Source organism: Amia ocellicauda, chromosome 23 (genome assembly GCF_036373705.1).
Source record: "Amia ocellicauda isolate fAmiCal2 chromosome 23, fAmiCal2.hap1, whole genome shotgun sequence".
Taxonomy (NCBI): Eukaryota; Metazoa; Chordata; class Actinopteri; order Amiiformes; family Amiidae; genus Amia; species Amia ocellicauda.
Genome location: NC_089872.1, coordinates 20,734,849 through 20,753,271, shown reverse-complemented (window position 1 = coordinate 20,753,271; position 18,423 = coordinate 20,734,849). Strand labels below are relative to the sequence as shown.

General features: G+C 53.2%; 1 protein-coding gene across 1 annotated transcript in view; it reads right to left on the bottom strand.

Annotated features, from left to right (window-relative positions):
• LOC136719272 (protein kinase C epsilon type) overlaps positions 1-17,581 on the bottom strand; it is an 84,142-nt gene extending 66,561 nt beyond the window's left edge. The window contains exon 1 of the mRNA XM_066697147.1: positions 16,327-17,581. Coding sequence (XP_066553244.1) covers positions 16,327-16,674 — 348 coding nt within the window. The 5' untranslated portion in view covers positions 16,675-17,581. The remainder of the gene's footprint in view (positions 1-16,326) is intronic.
• Positions 17,582-18,423: the final 842 nt, after the last annotated feature.

Here is an 18,423-nt window from a genome sequence, read left to right as displayed (position 1 = left end):
CAGAGCCCGACACACCGCCGGACCTCGTCTCCGCGTGATCGTCGTGGGGGGAAAAAACGCTGCGTCTCTGAGCTGCTGGGCTCGGGGTGGGCGAGAAAAAGGGAGAGTGTGAAACAGAGAAGAGACGGGAAGGACAGGGAAAAAAAAAACTCTCTCTCTCTCTCTCTCTCTCTCTCTCCCTCTCTCTCTCCCTCTCTCTCTCCCTCTCTCTCTCCCTCTCTCTCTCAGAAATCCTTCCGCTGTTATTTTTAATTGCCGAAATAGGACACAATCCACGTAACTAGAGCCGGGGGTTTTAATTCCTCCGACGGCCCACGGATGCCTCCGAGTGCCTCTGCGGGTTCAGAATGCATTCCCTCTTTCAAATCATATTGCATTATATAATGTCAGGCCAGGCGCTGATATCTGGGCCAGAGAGTGCTCTTAAATCACGGGATAATCTGCGCCGCGGCTCCCGATCTGCTTATGCAATGCACACCGGCCGGAGAATAGCTGTGTCTGGCGCTGGCGACGGACGGCTGCCTCCACTGCCGCCAAAACGCCGAAAACAAATCTGAAAACAAAGCGGGGAAGTGATGCAAATATGTATTTTAATTTGTACGGCAATTCTGCTGCTGAATATCCAATTTCCAGTGCCAAACAGAGGAATTGTGAACGGAGACACTTTAATATGACTTTAATCTGCGTCTGTGAGGGTCTGTGTATTCACTGCACAATAATCATAATAAACAATAACAATAATCGTATATCATAATCAACAATAATTGAACGCAAAGCACTTAGCCCTGCTCAGCATGAATCTTATAGCAACACCGGGCTGCTGTGCCGAGAGAGAAGGGGGCGGATTTCATCAATAAAATCTTACAAATAACTTCACTCTGAAACCCAAATCTCATAAGATTTTTTTCATAAACAAACAAACACAGGTCAGAGAGACAGAGAATACACATCATCCTCTGAATTCAACAACTAACCAACAAACAGCAGGGCCAGCCTGTCATGCAACACAAAGCGGAATCAACGCTGCGGCTGGAAAGGAAATTAAATAAATAAGTAATGGCTTCTGTTGGACCTGCATTAAAACAGTCAATAAAACCTCTTAGCCCTGGAAGATAAATCCTGGCAGGCAGGAGCGGCCGGTGACTTTATAGATCGACCGACGCTTTCAATTCGTAAACTACATCTATCATCCGATCCAAAGGCAGGGACACTGGGCCATCTCCGGCCACCGGGAGGGTACCCGGCGAATCGAAGGCCAGGACCGGCCCGTGTTCATCCCAACTGCTGGGAACTCGGTGGAAACGCTCACAGACTGATCCAAACGACAAGAGCTGAGAGGTTGGGGCCTCCTCTCACACAGGAGATGCCCGAGGCCCGGCAGCCCGGCACAGCCTTCACACCCCCTCTCCGGAGAGAAAAAAAAAAGATGAAGAGAACAGGAAATCTGAAAGCTGAAGCGAGAACGGCATGTTCTTTATCACCGGCAGAAAGCGCAACAGTTCTAATTCTCAGCCCACAGCGTTCACACCACAGCCTGTGCCGCGCAGCGTGTGTGCGCTCCTTCGCATGACAGGAGCGTTTTAAATCATACACGACGTGTCAGATTATCCCACTCACCGAGGGGCGCGCAAAAGCCTCTTAAATCGACAATGGGGACGAGGGGGAGACGTGACTTCATCTTGCGGGAAAAGAGAAGCGCAGCAGTAGAGCTGGGTTGTTTAAAATTGAATACTGTTGATGTAATGTATATCACACACACACGTCTGTAAATGTGTGTATGTATAAAAGATCATGTCTTTCACTCATAGATTACCGATCAAACCTCTCCAATTGATTGAGAGTTACGTGGGCAGAGTAACGCATTTCGGGGACAAATCGAGGCCCGTGGCAGAGACGCAGGAAAGCGTTCGAAGATCCGGATCGACGCTCTGATTCTAAACCGTCATGCGATTGGCTAACGGAGCCACAAAACTCTGCAGGGGGGCGATAAGAGACGCCTGCGCCTGGGACGACTGCAGACGTTACTGAAGCAACTAAACGGGCGTCTGAGGAGCAGCCCTGCAGAAGGCATCTCGTAGGGAGGAGAGAGTGAGGAAGAGCAGGCCTCGCCACCGCGCAGGGTGAGGCATCTCGCTTGCAAACGCCGTCCGTCAGAGCAACCAGGAGAGACGACACCGCTGAGGGTTACACAGCCCAGGCCGTCTTCGTTTGGTGGTGATTGAAACAGACCCTTCCTATTAGGATGTTACCGACTTAATTACTGACCCGACCAAACTGCAGCCTCAGCGAGACCCTCCACGTTCATCAGCTTCCTTACAGCTGCTGCCTTTTTTCTTTCATTCATTAATCAATTAAGTCCGTTAACACAATTTTTAAACACTGCACGCTTATTTAATCCGATCCGCTCCCTGTGCGGGAACCGAGGGAAGTGGGGCGCTCCTCTGAGGCTGGCAGGCCTAATTACCGGCGGTTCAGCACTCTCTCACTCTCCGGTGCTGTAATCGCCCCGGCGGCGTCCAGACCCTCCTTCGCTCCCACCCTCGGGGACGATTAGCGGCGCGAGGCATGATGGGGTGGGGGTGGGTCACTTCCTCTCGTCGGCACAGCGCCGAACACACACCTCTGCTGTCTCCTGGGAAGCCAGCGTGTTGAGGAGACTGGTGGCTCTGTTCGCTGCCCAGTGAGTTATTATTTTAATGTCCCACAGGCAGCTTTCACCAGAAAACTAAAAGGGTTGGCCAGAACATAACCAAATTGAATATACATACCAATTATTGTTCAACATACTGTATAATTAACAGCGGTAGTGTGTGTGTGTGTGTGTGTGCGCACGCGCGGGTCGGCTTCTGTTTTGGGCAGGGGACAAAATATTTGTATTTGTTATTGTTGATGATCATACCAGTTTTATTCCAATGCCAAGGTGCACCTGGTTAAATAAATAAACAGTTGGGAAGCTGGGGGCAGACTGAAACTCTCGTACAATTACTGTTCATTATTCGCAGGCCTGGCGGCATCTGTGTCAGATCTTGCCAGATCTTGACCACAAACCAGCTTCCCAGCATGCATTGCCACCGATCTACACAGGAACAAACCGGTGCACTCACATCCTGCAACATCTGTGCCGCCGCACATTTCTGTAGCCCTGCAGAGAGCCTGACACAGCGGGCCCTGTGGCCACTATGACATCGTCCCCGGAGTCACACCAAACCAAACTCTGCCCCCGTCTCCCAATCGACCAACTGCTTAGTCTGGGGACTAACAGAGAAAAGAAGCACACAATGCACATCGTGGCCTGTCTGCACAACATTTACGTCCCTGTGAAATAAATTAATACATAAAACATCAAATGCAAACTACATGTGCATAATTTATCATGGATAAACTGAGGGGGGCCCAACTGGAATTCAATTATAAGCAAGAGCAGCTCTTCCCGAGCCACAAGAGGGTTCGTCCGTCCCCTTCCCCCACAGCCGTGCGCTCCTGAAAAAAGGGAGCTGGAGAGAATAAATCGATTTTGCGAACAAGAGCCCGACGGTGCGGCTCAGAGAAAGGCAACAGAAACCAGAAGAGCCCCCGACCTGCCCCCCTACGCATGCCACGGGCAACAAATATTGTGTGAAACACTCCACTGAGGAAAGCACGTCACCAAGGGCTTCGTTTAGATCTCCCTGTGCAGCTGTGTGTTGCTTTTCTTGCTGCTGCCGTTTTAGAGAAAGACAAGGGAGAGAGGAACGTGCGAAGCCGATGGCACACGCAGGGCAATGCCGCGCATACCAGGGCATGCCGTTCCGCTGTATTTATATCTCCGAAACATGAGCCCATTATTGTTTTACCTAGGGATAGAGGCTCTGGTATTCACAACCAGAACCACTTGGCAGATGACCCTCTGTGACAACATGTTCAAACAGGACAGACAGACAGAAAGAGAGAGAGAGACACAGAGAGGGACAGAGACAGAGAGAGACAGAGAGAGAGAGAGAGAGGAGATGAAGGGCAGGCACAAAGACACACCAAACCTAAATACAACACAATAAATACATTCAGATCCAGAAAGTCTCTGCATTCGAGCAAAACACAATTCCAGCACTTTGGTTTTGCTCAAATATGGCTAAGAGCTGTTTAACAGCAAGGTGATGCAATTGAGCGACTCTGAAAAGCATGTTAAAGTGTGTGCTTCATATTAAAAGATAATAACGATCAACAAACAAACACAGGAGACAGCGAATCCCTCGACCACAGATCTGCCAGCTGTTTTTTTTGGTTTCCCCTGCCTGTAATTATGTGTCAATGAGGCCGGGCGTCTCGAATAGGATCCGCCGCGTCCGCGAGAGGAGGGGAGCATTTCGAATTAATAACATGCATCTCGAGAGGCCGCATCACATGAGCCGGGCGCACACGGGAGTCACATGCTGCAGTGACACACGCCTCTCCGCTCTGGGTCTCTGAGCCGCCGCTTCCCTGGGAAAGGCACAGCCCTGCAGCTCGGCCGCTGACCCTCGCCCTTCCTGCCTCCTGTCCGCTTTCTCCCCTGCAGACGCTCCCTGGCAGGCAGAGCACATGTCCCCCACATTCCCAATCCCTTCTCCTCCCACCCACCCCCTGTTCTCGCTGCATTTCAACCCCTCTGAACGGGGTGGTGGTGCCACATGCTTGTGCCAACATATTTTCCACACGCTTCTGTTGGCGGTGACCAGAGGATGCATTTCCGTTCAGAGTTTGGACTCCAAAACCGGAAAACAAAAAACACGAGCATCTTTCGCTGCTGCGGCCGGGATCAGAGGATGCCACGAGGCCCACCGACTGACGGACACCAATCTGAGAGCTACATTTCGGCTTTGCTTCAGTGTCACCTACTGTTATTTTCATGCGTGTGTTTTATCACAAAGCACTGCCTCGGTATCAGCCCACACAGCCAGTGTGCGATACGTTAAACCTGAAGGAAAAGTCTGAAGGACACTTTCAGTTCCTGAACCTTTTGTGTGTGTGTGAGTGTGAGAGCAATGCAATAGACCCATATCACATCCACTCTCCCTTCACAAAGCACTCGACAGAGCACAAGCATCTGCCTGCACATCAATTATACATACAGGCCGGCAGCTTCCTCCCCGTCAGGACACACACGCCGGGATGGAGCTTTCACCTCTACCCGAGAAGCTATTGAACCCCTTATCACATGTGCAACTACAGCTCCAGTCCTATAAGTATACAGTTCTGCAGCGCTGCAAACCCAGGGGTACAGCGTAGCCCGGTGCGGTTAACACGGTTCTGGCGATTTATGGAGTCTTGTTTGCATTCCATCTTTTGTCTGCGGCCGCCCACTCCTTGCAGCTATATAATTGGAAAGGGAAAAATGGCAAACACCCAGACACCTACAATAGACCTCTGCCACCCCACCCCGGCAGCACAAAACACGGGCCAAGAAAGAGAGGCCCGTAAATGATGAACTGCGACAAAACGAGCCCTCTGGAACACACGGGCTCTGTCTTCCTGCGATGGCTTACGGGCCCTTCGTCCCCTGTCAGCCGCACTACAGGTGACCTACAGGAGAGAGCGAGGGCATATTTAATCTGCGCTCTGTTCCCCTGAACGCCTGACGAGCCAGAGATTTCATTGCCGATACAGATCCATTACGGCCTCACAATGCGCTGTATGCGTTATTAAAGGCCGTGCAGTAATGTGTTAATGCATCCCAGAGCCGGGACGGGGCCGTCTCTCACTCCCTGGGAAAGCGTTGCAGTCTGGGGAATCACAAGTGAAAACAGGAAGCGGAGCCCACCGTGTGACTGCTGCCGTTTCTCTCTCCCGCTCAGGCACACCGCTGGTATTTTTAGCCGCGGGAGCAGCTTGCATCCTCCCGGCCCCGCGTGTGCGCTGTCCTCTGACCGAGGCCGGCGCTACGGAGCGGAGAGAAGTAGGTTGCGTTTTGGAAAAGGGTCCCGTCGGAGAGCAGGGATCAGGCCGGCACCAAAGCACGGGACTATTTATTAAAGTGTATCTAGGGCACGTCTGACACCCGAGTACTTTGAGGACCATGGGGTTAGCCCAGTCCGCGGTCACACTCTCTCGCGCCCCTTCGTCTCACTCCTCTCCGCAGCCGCCGTCTTTCGACCCATTTGCTGGGCAGCGAAGATACAGGACAAGACACGAGACTTGACCATGATAGTTCTTTTGATAAGTCTGCGAATGGATGAATAAATACCAATATAATCGCCATGCCCACAGCACTGGAGTTTTCAGTGGTGCTTTCAGCTGACGCAATGACTGACTTTGCGGCCCTCGACACTGAGCTAAAACTGGGTCATTGGGAACAAATGCCACACACACACACACAGACACACTATCTGTGTACCCATATCCACCTGCAGGCCCTGGCACTGCTCTGAAACCAAGTCACTGACTATCTGCTGAAACGCTACAGATATTTTCAGCTGAACTCTGCGTATCGGAGGACAACAGCTTCTTCAGCCGCCAACGGTCTCCTGTGTGCCACCTGTCTCCCACTCAGCTCTGTGCCATCTCCCCATGCGCACGAGAGTCTGCGTGCCTGGCGGTGCATGCATGTTCCCCTGTGTGTGCGTGTGTGTGTGAGTGCAGGCATGCAGCACGTGTCTGCCCCCGTGTTGACAGCATGGAGAGCGCCTGTGTACGCAAGGGTGAAGGCGAATTGACCGAAACAGGCGATCGCAGCAGCCGCCACTACAACAGGCGGGCAGCCATGCCGAACGCCACTGACAGCCGAAGCGGCCCTGTCGGCGCCCTCTCTGCCCCGACGGTGAAGACCTGCTAACAGAGCCCCACCACACGGGCCCCCGACTCCCTGACGGCCACACCGTGCCGCGCTGGGCTGCACAGAGAGGGAGGCACACCGCTCAGCTCATTATAGGTCGTTAGAGACAGATGGAACCGTCTCCCTGTGTCTCGGAGCTGAAAAGGCTTCCTCCAACCCATTTAGATTCATTATATTTATTTAATACATCCCACATATAGGATCTGTATCTTGCAGGCCCCAAAAAACTAAAACAAAAAAATGACATCATATTAATAATAAAAAACAAAGAGAGCAGCTCCCATAAGCGTTAACACAGTGTTTGTGTGTAAACCCTCGTTTCCTCAAGGTTTGTTTGGGTTTTCGTCCTAGTTTAGGAGATACTCCATGCACACACTCTCGGTCAACACAGAGATTACCTAAACAGGCAATAACACAATGCTCGCTATTCCTCACAGCAACGAAAAAAAACGGTGTGATTTAGTGCCGCTCTCCAAGCCCGTGATCTCACCGCCTGTGGTCTACCTGTCTGGGCAGATGAGAGACTCGGTCCAAGTTTGTGTTTGTGCGCGAGTGTGCGTCTGTCCGTCACAGTCCCACACCGGACAAACGGCCAGGGTTCAGTGGCACCGGCCTGGCAGGCAACTGTTTTTTGTCTTGTACTGCTCCCCCCGCACAAACCAGAAGCAAGTCACCCCACCAAACAGTCCGAGACACTCCCGGGTCTCCGTCTCATAAAGTCTCCGGCTCGGCGTCTCTGTTTAGGCTCTCGCGCTGAAAGTCAAACCGTTCGCAACAGCCCGGACCTGTTTATGGCTCGAGACATTTTAAACACCCCCCGACAAACCGCACACTGGCAATCGTCAACACCGCGTCCAGCTGCCCCCCTCCGGGGCCCGTCCACCATTTTCAGGGCCGCGGCGTCAGGATAGCGCCTCTCTACAAACGGGGGAAGAGGCGATACCGACTGGCTGACTGGCGACTGACTCTGAAAGCGTACGTGTGCGGTTCTGTTCTTCACACTGAAACCCGATCTGCAGACACTGCCCACTGCTTCCATGCATGGCAGGAGGAACACAGGAACACGGACAAGATCGTCCCGCACAGGGGGTCCGATTCAGAGGCAGGCACCCCGAGAACAACACAGTCACGTGGCTGAGCGAATCCGGACAGATCTACCTCACTGAGGCCCGGCTACTCAACAGGAACAGTGCCTCAGCCCGCCTCTACACCGCAGACACTGAGAGGCTGCCAGCTCTCAAATCAGCTCCTCCTCCTCCTCCCTGAATTATTTATTTTACAAAATCTAGACGTTCGATTCTCCAAATTGCACAGGAAGCGGCCGCGTTGGGAGAGAGAGATAGAGCGAGAGAGAGTGTGCCGAGGGGGGAGGCCATGTGTGCAGCCTGCTGTCTGGCCTGATAAAAGCCGTGCAGCGCTGAGCTAATTGATAACCACGGCGCTGTGAAGAGGCAGAGAGAGGCCTGGCTGCAGAGCCCTGATCTCACCCTGCGAAGCCCCCCGGCCTGTAACGCTGTATTCTCCTTTTACTTTGATTGTAGTCTTGCTTCAGGAGGCACTACATACAAGACCATTCACAGGATGGAGACAAGTATGAAATTCATCCTGGTGATTGGCTAACAAGACCAATTAAGTCACTGGGAGGCTCCCTGAGAAAACTTCCCCAAGAACAGCCGAAAATACTTCTGCACGAACAGTCTCGTTGGTGAGATCCACCTGTCGTACGGGACGCTGAGGGGGCTTTCCTGCTCCGTGCAACACACAAAACCACGGTTGTCCCTAGGGCCTGTACAAACGCAAAATAAAAGCCCCTGAAACCCCCTGCACTAAAGGAGAGCTGCAATTAAGCGCCGTAGTGTGTGAAATCACTGCTCAGGTTTAGTTCACAAGGAGCTCCGAGTGACGGAGCGGGACGGTTTACGCAGTGATTTTCCCGAGGACGAGCCAGTGACAGGTTATTCCAGTTACACAACCGAGTCTAAATTCCTCCTGTAATTAAAACCGATTTGCATTGGACCAGCGCCAACAAGCGGGAGGCGCTGAAGGCACACGGAGGGTCTGCGTGAGAGATCTCCCATCCTCTCCCCACCCACTCGCACCGCTGCAGTTTGGCGTGCTAATCCCCCCCAGGGCCAAGCCCCCCGCCCCCTGAACACACCACTAAACAAGAGCGCAATACCAGAAAGAAGCACTGGTCCTCTCTGCAGCTCACTGCATCGGGCTGGGTTTAAAGACACTCTCCTGTCCCTTTGTGCGATCGAGGCCTCAGAAACCAAGATTCATTTTATTTTATTTAACGGGTCCTGCAAATATGTCCCGACCATCCCATCCCCGCTGCTGGGAAACCACAGAGCACAGCACACATCAGCACATCTCATTCATGAGCGAAGACGCGGCCGCAGCAGCCGTGCTACACAGTCAGCTTCTTCACACACCGGTTGAAGGTAAACAAACGCATCGGCTGAAGTGACCGAGCGCTACAGCTCCTCGACTGCGATCCCCATCGCTTGTGCCACTAAATGACTGAATGAAACACCGAGGCAGAATATGCCACTACAGAGATTGTTTTATGGAAATCCCGAGATCAAATGAATCCAGCGCAGCCTAACGACGCACTGCCACTGCAGGGTGTCAGAGCAGGGTGGTTGGGGGGACGACGACACAGGAAACAGGAAACAGGAAAGATACCACACGGGACACGTTGACAGGGATGTCCTGACACAGCGGACGTCTCCCCTCGACCACAGAGCAGACCAGCACAGTTGAGCAGCACTCAATGTGTTTAGCACAAGGGAAAAGCTGCCGACATAAATGGGTTTACAGGGAGAGATTCTAGAGCAACCACCATTTCTCCCATATTGAACTGCCGAGCAACTGACTCATCTCCTCCCTCCGATTCCGAATCCCCTTGCTCGGGCATCCACACTTTTTCCCCCCCCAACGGCCTCGTCGTCTGGCTTGCGAGTGGAGCATCTGTTACAAGAGGGTGTGATACACGCCAGAGAGTCACAATATTAAAAGTGTGTCTGTGAAATACTTCGATACAAGAGTCGCACACTCCTGAAGGAATCAAAGTCCGTTTGATGTTGTGCGCTTGAGCCGAGGCAGGATGTCTGCTGTGAGCGGCTCTCTAACGCACCGTAATCCTTATCTGGGATTGTCAGGTGAATCACTACAGTTCAAACACGGCTTTGGGGAGCCTTAAATAAAGAGGAACGGGCTTTTAAACTAATGACAGAATTAAACCCCCTTTTTTTTCCCTTTTTAAGATAATTAAAGCCAGGATTTTAACACCATTTCACATCCCTCTGAGAGCTGTGTCCCTGGGTGGGCTCCAGTCTCACGGTCACAACTAAAAATGTTGTTTTCAACCAAAAAAAGAAAAAAAAAACCCTCTTAACAGCCAACCTCTGAAACTAACCCGAGCGCTGCAGAGACAATGTCAACAGCTTTGTGGTTCGGACTACGGCCTCGCTCTATCGCGTCGCAGATGATGTGGTGGTTAGACATGTCTTAGACTCACACCCACACTTTCCTGACCACTGCCGTTGGAGTCTGCCAGCGCCGAGACACGTCCCCCCCTGCTCACACGGGCTCTCACACGCACGCACACACACACACACACACACACAGTTACACACCCTCACCTGCAGTATAACACACTTTGACATTCACACAGGAAGGGTGACACTCCGCCACCGCAGAAAATCACCTCCACAGTGGCGGAGAACATCAGGTGGCAGGTTTTTATATCGAGAACTCTGACAGCCGTGCATCCACAGCTTCACACGCTACAGGTTGTTGGAGGTTTAACTCATTCCAGATGGAGGCCAGAACTGGGTCAGACATGAACTGGATACACACATGCATGCACGTCCACAAACAAACACACGCACATTCACTGCTCATTGATTGCCAGGCAGCTCGGGTTCCCAAAATACCAGTGGCCGGGACTTTACTCCGCCCAGCTGCCACCGCCGGACTGCGATGGGATCCCGTTGGGACGCGTTATTCGGGGTGGTGACCTGTCGGGGTCCTGGGGTGCGAGAGCCCTAAACCCGAGGGGGCGGGAGGTCAGCCCAGGCAGAACAAATCCCCCAGTATCTAGAGACCCAGGTCCAATCTCACACTGGTCTCATGGGCTCCCAGTCCCTCACGGTCAGAGATCATCTCCACTGAAGGCTGGCCGGCTGAAGAACAAGCTCCAGCGCTGGTTATTAAGAGTCACCAGCCCGTCTCCCTGACCTCCGTCTCCCTAGAGCGCATCCCATTGAGAGGTGCTGCTCCCCTGCCCCTGCAAACATGTATGTGACAGAGAGAGTCCTCCACCATCTCCCTCGCTCTCACACAGATCACGCTCGACGGACACGCGGTAAGGCACGTTGCTCTTCGAAATCACGTGTGCGAGAGACTTACGCATTCATAAGCGCACATCTGTCACAGCCACCCAGAGCTGAAGGGGCTGGCAAGCTGGACAATCCTCCTGCTTCTGGGAGTGTTCATTTTATTATTCTTGTTCGGCTCGGTGAAAGCTTGCAACCCTACCCTGCCGTTAAAACACTGTGAGAGACAATGCTGGGCAGCCAACAGCCATGTGTGAGTGTGTGAGTGTGTTCAAGAGCCTCAACCGACCTCTTGGCACAGTCGCGCTCTCCTCCACCCTCTGCGCTTTCAGCTACTGAAGCCTAACTGCCTATGAGTTTCACCACAGACACTCGTTTCCCACCTGCCAGCGGTTTCATTTTTTATTGAAAACAATCGCAGGCGTTCGTTCAGCTCTCCGGACTAGTAAACGCAAGCCGAGCCACCGGACCCGGACAGTGTCCCCACTGGCTCCGGCACAGAGGGGCCAAGTGTCATTTCCACACCTTTACCAGGCTAAACCGGGATAGTGTCACCATCTCCCCACTTCCACGGCCTCAGCCCCCCACAAGAGATCAGCGCAGATTATCTCGGCCTTGTCCACAGCTGTGAACTCCAGGAGAAGCAGCTTTAGTTTAAGCATGAATTTTACATTTCCACTGCTTTCCAGCACACAAACACAGAGCGTGTGCACGCACAACACACACACACACACACACACACACAGAGCGCACGCACAACACACACGCACACACACAGAGCGCACGCACAACACACACGCACACACACACAACACCCACACAGAGCGCACGCACGCGCACGCACACACACACACAGAGCGCACGCACAACACACACGCACACACAGAGCGCACGCACAACACACACGCACACACACACAACACCCACACAGAGCACACGCACGCACACACACACACAGCCCTGCACAAAGCCGCTTCTGCGTAGCGTGTGCTGGTGGTGTTGGATTGAAACGGCTCTTTTCCTGACGGATGTTTGGATCAAAGTGTGGATTACCTTCAGATCCTCGGACAGTATTTAAAAACGGAACGAAGGACCAAAGCAGAAATTAATTTTCTGATAAGGGGAGCTAACAACATGTAGCCACACGGCGACAGATTTCTGGCCCGCTTCACTGAGAGACGATTCCCATCGCTAACAAGGTGTGGCGGCGCGGCGGCAAGCACCTCTCCGCTGGAAGCTTTCGGGAAAAGGTTTCTTGTAATCGTGGAGAAGAAAGGATCTGTGTATTGTGCTCTAAGAGCTTCCCTGAGAGCATGTTGAGACACTTCAGTGAGTCACTCGAGAAAAAAGAAAAAAAAAGCCAGTTCCCATGGGTTGGGCTTCCATACGTTACATAAAGGCCAACTGTCCTCCACAGCAGCGAGGCGTACAGCGCAGCCATCGACCCCAACGAGAGCAGCCGTCCAGACGGGAAACTGGTTAATAAAGCCACGATAAAATCAAGCCAGTTTGCCCATAACTACAATCGAACCTACAAGATAAGATACTACACATTGTCAGTAGAACCAGTCTACCGCAGAGTTCCAGCCCAGCTCTTGGCTCCTTAATTGGTCTAATTAAACAATTAACTGGATTAATTGAACCCTTCTCTCCAGACTCTGGAATGTTCTGTGGGTTCTATGTTTTCATCAATTATAAGGCAGAGGCTATGACAGTTTTAGATAAGCCTACCCGAGTAAATACTGACATTAGTTAAGTAATTGAGAGCCCCTGCTCGAATAAAAACCAACAGACACTGCGGCCCCCCAGGACTGGAGGGGGGGGTTGGGGTCACTCCCAGGCTTTCCATTCCAATCCCTTTTGTAATTCCCGTTTCAATCCAACTCCCATTCCAGCCGGTGATGTCACAGGCAGAAACCATGGGAACTGGAATGGGAATCTGGACACGGGTGTGAAAAACGGGAACTGAAAACAGTCGCATAGACCTGATGATCGGATGTGACTTCCCTCGCTCTATAGATCACAAATCAAAGCCCTGAAAAGAGACCGACACATCGAGGCTCGGCTTTACTGGACAAACTCCGCCGCACAAGCTGCTCAGTAATCCCAGCGGGGGAGGCGCTGCCGCACCAGCCGCAGATTCCAGGCAGGAAAGGGTCAACGGTTTTAAAACTCTCCTGCCAGACTTGTTGTGCTGCCGGGTCGGCGGCCCCGGGGAGGGACGGCTCTGTGGGCCTGGCGCGCGGACGGGGAGGGAGCCGATCCTGTCCTGAGCTACGGCTGCCCTACTTGTAGAGTAGGTTAATGACAAGTCAGGGGATAAGACGGCGTGGGCACAGGCAGAGTCCTGGAGCGGCCTCGGGGGGCCACGGAGGCCCCACAATCTCTCTCTCGGTGAAATAAAATAGGAAGTAATAAAGTCGTTATTAAAGTGACATTAACCTTTATTAACTCATGTAGTCCTGACAAACAGAAACCTTTGTTATAATGATATTTTGAGATATTACACATTTCTACAATAAAAAAAGCTCTGGCTAGATTTGCTCTCCTGTTGTCATCTCCCGCGTAAACGGGACCGAGTTGTGGGTCTTAGGTTTGTGGATTTGCCTTAAAAAAAAATCGCAAAAACTTAGTCGAGGTACAAAAGAACTGGGCATAACGGCTCAGTCCACCGAAGGACAGAAAGAAAAAACAACTTCCTGTCCGGCCAGGGGCAGGTGCTCTGAAGGGGAGAAGTCTGCGGTAATCAGGTTAGATGAGGAAACCGATAAGAATCTTTACAATGCTTTGTGATGATAATGAGGGCCGGGAATAATGCCTCGACAACAGCTAATGACATTCTGAGCAAAGATGAAACCCACCGGTCGGTAATGGAGATCGGGTGGATGGGCATGAATTATTGAAAACGCTTGTGCTGCCGCTCGGGGAGAAAGAACATGAACTCTCCGGCTCTGGAGTCGGTCGCCGGCCACGGACGGGCAGAGTCACGTTTGCCACAAACGTACAGAGAACGATATCTTACTTTTACGATAGTAAAGAGCACAGCTTTCCCCAACACATAAAACAAAATGTCTTCAAAGCAACAGGCCTCTCGCTCTTCACAATCCACGGCCCACCCGTCCCGGTGACTGGTACCGATTACACACCACGGCAGGCGGGTTTTATAAAAGAGGCGACCAGAACTCGCTCTAGTGGGAGAGAACTATCACTTATCATTAAGCTAAACGCAACATAAACACACACGCTACGGTTCACAGGATAAGACACGTGTGCCGTGTTTTTGCCCTGCCCTGGGATCTCCACTCCCCCCACCTGCCACCGGCACCACTATTCCAACGCGCACGTACATTAAAAACAGGCAGGCAGACAAACAAGCGACGGCCGCTGTCACAATCCAGTCGCACCAGCCCTGCCGGTCTCCGAGTGGCGGCAGAAAAGGCCACTGCTGAATCACTTTGCAGTTACATAATGGCCATTTAAGGTTCCGTGCCAGTTCCGTCTGGAATGTGTGGGCCGCCCGGTCGGCGCAGGAGCCTCCGCAGACGCAGGCAGACGGCTCTCCGGCTGGCCGGGGCGGCGGGGGGGTGTGCCGGGACCCCCTGGAGCACAGACACCCACAAGAACTGCAGTCTAGGCCCACGTGGTCGCGAGAAACGTCGGCGTGCGAAACAAACGCGCTACAGCTTACTTCCAGAGACCGGTGTCGGGATGGGAGAGATCAACAGACGCACACACTGTGGTCAACGTAACGCCGAAGCCCCCGGATTCCCGCCGGTCTCGCACCGTCGCCTCCGATGACTTCATCCCACATATTCGGAGTATTTTTATTACAATGCCTTCTGAAATAAAGCCACTCTCGTCCACAGGCCTCCCTTAAACAGTCATCATTCCTCAGTGATGGAGTAATGCTCGTGCTCTGTCCGTCAGGCGTCGCGTTACGCACTAACTATTTGTACCTTGGCCGGGTTCTGGGGAGGACGCACTATGTGGTCTGTTTGACTGGGACCGCCAGGGATCACAGTGGGGACACTTTTAAAGGAAGAAAACCACAAACCCCACTCCAGCGCTGCTTTGCGCTACCCCGACTTCATTGTCACACGTTCTGTTCGGGTGTCACAGCAGTCAGACACACAAGGAATCCCAGGAGATCTCAACCTCATGTGGAGTGTTTTCTGCATGTCAGCCTTCCCCCCTCCTCAGAGACCTCAATCAAACTGTAGATCACGGCCAGATAACCACCTACCCAGAATATTTTAGGTTACAAACTCATGCCGCTGAAGAAAGCTTGGGATTTATTTCACATTACAACAAACTGGGTTCATATGCATCTAAATACACTTTATTTTTTTGCTCTGTGACATCGTAGAACAGCTTGTAAATGTACTGATTAAGGAAGGGGTCGTTTTTGATTAACAAAATTAAACTCTCCCCGTGAAACTCTACCTTCCTGAGCGGTCAGACAGCTGGTATTGCGTTTGTTTCTCAAGAACGAAAGCTTTACATTAAAAACTGATAAGAAGAGGAATCCCACCAGCTCCCCTCATAGCAAACATCACAACATAATCAGCATTTCACTCAATTTCCTCCAGTTTATGAGATCTGAGCTGCATATGAAGGAGTCAGTCACCTGAAGGACCGGTCACTGTCCACCCGCTGTCCTCTACCACACAAGGGCAGATAAGGACGCGTGTATGAATACTGGAGGCTCTACAGTCCGCTTCACAGACACGCCATCTGTATGGATAGCGATCCGCCTGCTGTGTGACCTCAGGGTGCAACACAGAGAGGCCGCCTGCTTACATAAGACCCTCACAACGCGGCCCCCTTGACGTGCCACTGTGGTCACCGTCTTTATGACACGCTCTGCGCCCGTCCCTCATCTGTGCTCATATGCAACCACATCATCTGCCCACGTGTCAATATGTGTGTAGAGTCACTGGCATCTGCTGTTTTTGTTAGGTCACTGGTTATCAATCGCACTGGATTTTTGTCATCATTTATTACACAAATGTTGCTAACAGAGCTGGTCGCACTTCCACCACAGCTCTGAAGTGGCAAGACCTGGCCCAGAGAGCAGGCTTTCATCCACCCATCTGCCATGCTTTTTGTGGCTCAGCACTGCACACACAATCAGGTGTGGAGGGACCCACTGCACCCCCATCACGGCCATGATCGCAAACACAGAGACGCACATACCCAGTCCTCGAAGTGCCGGCTGCCGTTCTGCAGCAGGTCCTCGAACTGGATGATGCAGTTGGCCACAAAGTCGTCGTATCCGATGGGCGCGTCGTGAAACACGGCCAGCTCGATCTTCCTGCCGTCCCGCACCTCCGTCACGAACTCGTCGTGCCAGGCCGGGCTGTTGGTCTTCTGCTTGGTGCAGGTCTGGCCCACCCGGGAGTCGTCCACGTTCAGGGCGATGTACGTGTCCAGCAGGAAGGTCTGGGTCCGGGGTCCCACGGCGTGCCTCAGCGACCAGGGGGTGGGCTTCAGGTCCAGCGCCTCGCAGATCTTGATCTTCAGCAACCCGTTGAAGACCACCATGGTGGAGGGGGTTCGCGGGGATCAACTGGTCCCGGTGCTGGTGCTGTGTGGTGGCCGCACTGGTTGTATCACAATGGCCGCGTCTGGCCACTCCAGTTGGGTGATCGATGAGTCAATACGCGTTAGGATGGGTTCCCTTCCCCGGAGGGCGAGTCCGTGGAGGCAGGGGCTGGTCTTGCTGCTGCTCTTGCGACACCCAGTGACTATGGATGATCCCGGGCGATCGGATAACGGGAACCAGCGGCGGCAGTCCGGCTTCACCCGCTCGCATCACCCACACAAATCACATGCGGAGGAGCCGCCGGCACGGAGCTGCCGCCTCGGCGCAAACGCGGTGTTTTCCCGAGCCGCTGTCGCCAACATGTGCGGCTGTGGAGGCTTGTTTGTGTCCAGAGGAAAAGCAGATTCCCTTCCTCGCCGGAGTGGAGGATCAACACACACACACACTCAACACACACACTGAACACACACTGAACACACACTCAACACACACACACACACACACACACACACTGAACACACACACATTAAATCACTCCTCCGACGTGAGCCCGTCTCTCTCCTCCACAGACAGGCGCACAAGCCCAGGCTGCTGCTCTCCAGCGCCCGCTCGGGGCTCTAGCTGCTCGGCTTCCTCTGCGAGTCGGCCGGGGGCACGGAGCCTGCTGGCCCGCGGTGCATCGGTCCTCTGCCCCCCGCTGGACGTGGACACCTCCGAAGGGCAACCGTGGGGGCCGGCGGGGTCGCGGTTGGGTGGCTGTGGGCGCCTGTGCAGCTCCCGGGCTGCCGTGTCTGTCGCCGCGGTCGCTCGGTTTCCTGCAGCCCACCTCCTTTCTCTGTGGCGCTGGTGCAGGAAATGCGCAAAACACGTCAGTCTCTCGGAGCTGCGCTAGTCCGCCGGGCGGGGGAGAGAGAGAGGGGGAGAGGGAGAGGGAGAGAGGGCGGGCCGGAGCGGCGAGAGGGAGCCGGGATGGGAGCCGGGCTGTGCGTGTCCTCACCCGCCCAGGACGGGGGGTGTGGCGCGGCGGGGCAGGACCAGGGGCCGCAGCCCGTGCCCCCGCTCCCTCGGGCGGGCAGAGACGCGCTGGTGCGCCGCTCCCGGGGTGAAGGAGGCCCGTGTGTGTCCGTCCAGCTCAGCGACACACAAAGCACCAGGGCCCACAGACGAGGCCTGGCCAGACACCCCACGGTGTCATCACTGTCCTCACTACATGCATTCTTGTGAATAATAGGAGCTACAAGAGTAACAGCTACACGAAGCCGAGATGGTTATTATTGTTGCAATCTGTCAGAGACGCAGCCCATATAGCGCCCTTTCCTTTTATATAGACCATGTCCTGCAATTGCATCAATGGCGTTTAAAGAAGAGCATGCCGTGCATTGGGAATACAGGTCAAATAAACACTTCAGGCAATACCTGGAGGTACACACACACACAAAGTCGCCATATAACCAGTGTTGACACGGCTCAGAAGGGCGCCTGCGCGGCGCGGCGCGGCGTGGTTACTATACATGGTGTATAGACCGTTTCAGTCGTCACCTACAGAGCAGTGCGGTTGTAGAAATGTTAACAGTGGCCTTTGTTGAAATAACGTGTGTCACATATGTGCATGTCACCACACAGCATGCTATAGCGTGTGTCGGTGTAAGGCAGTAGTAGTGCGCTATGCCAGCAGACAGTTAGCAAATGCAAATGCAGAGACAGCACGGTGGTTTAGTTTGGCGACCACAGGCTGCGCGATCAACCCG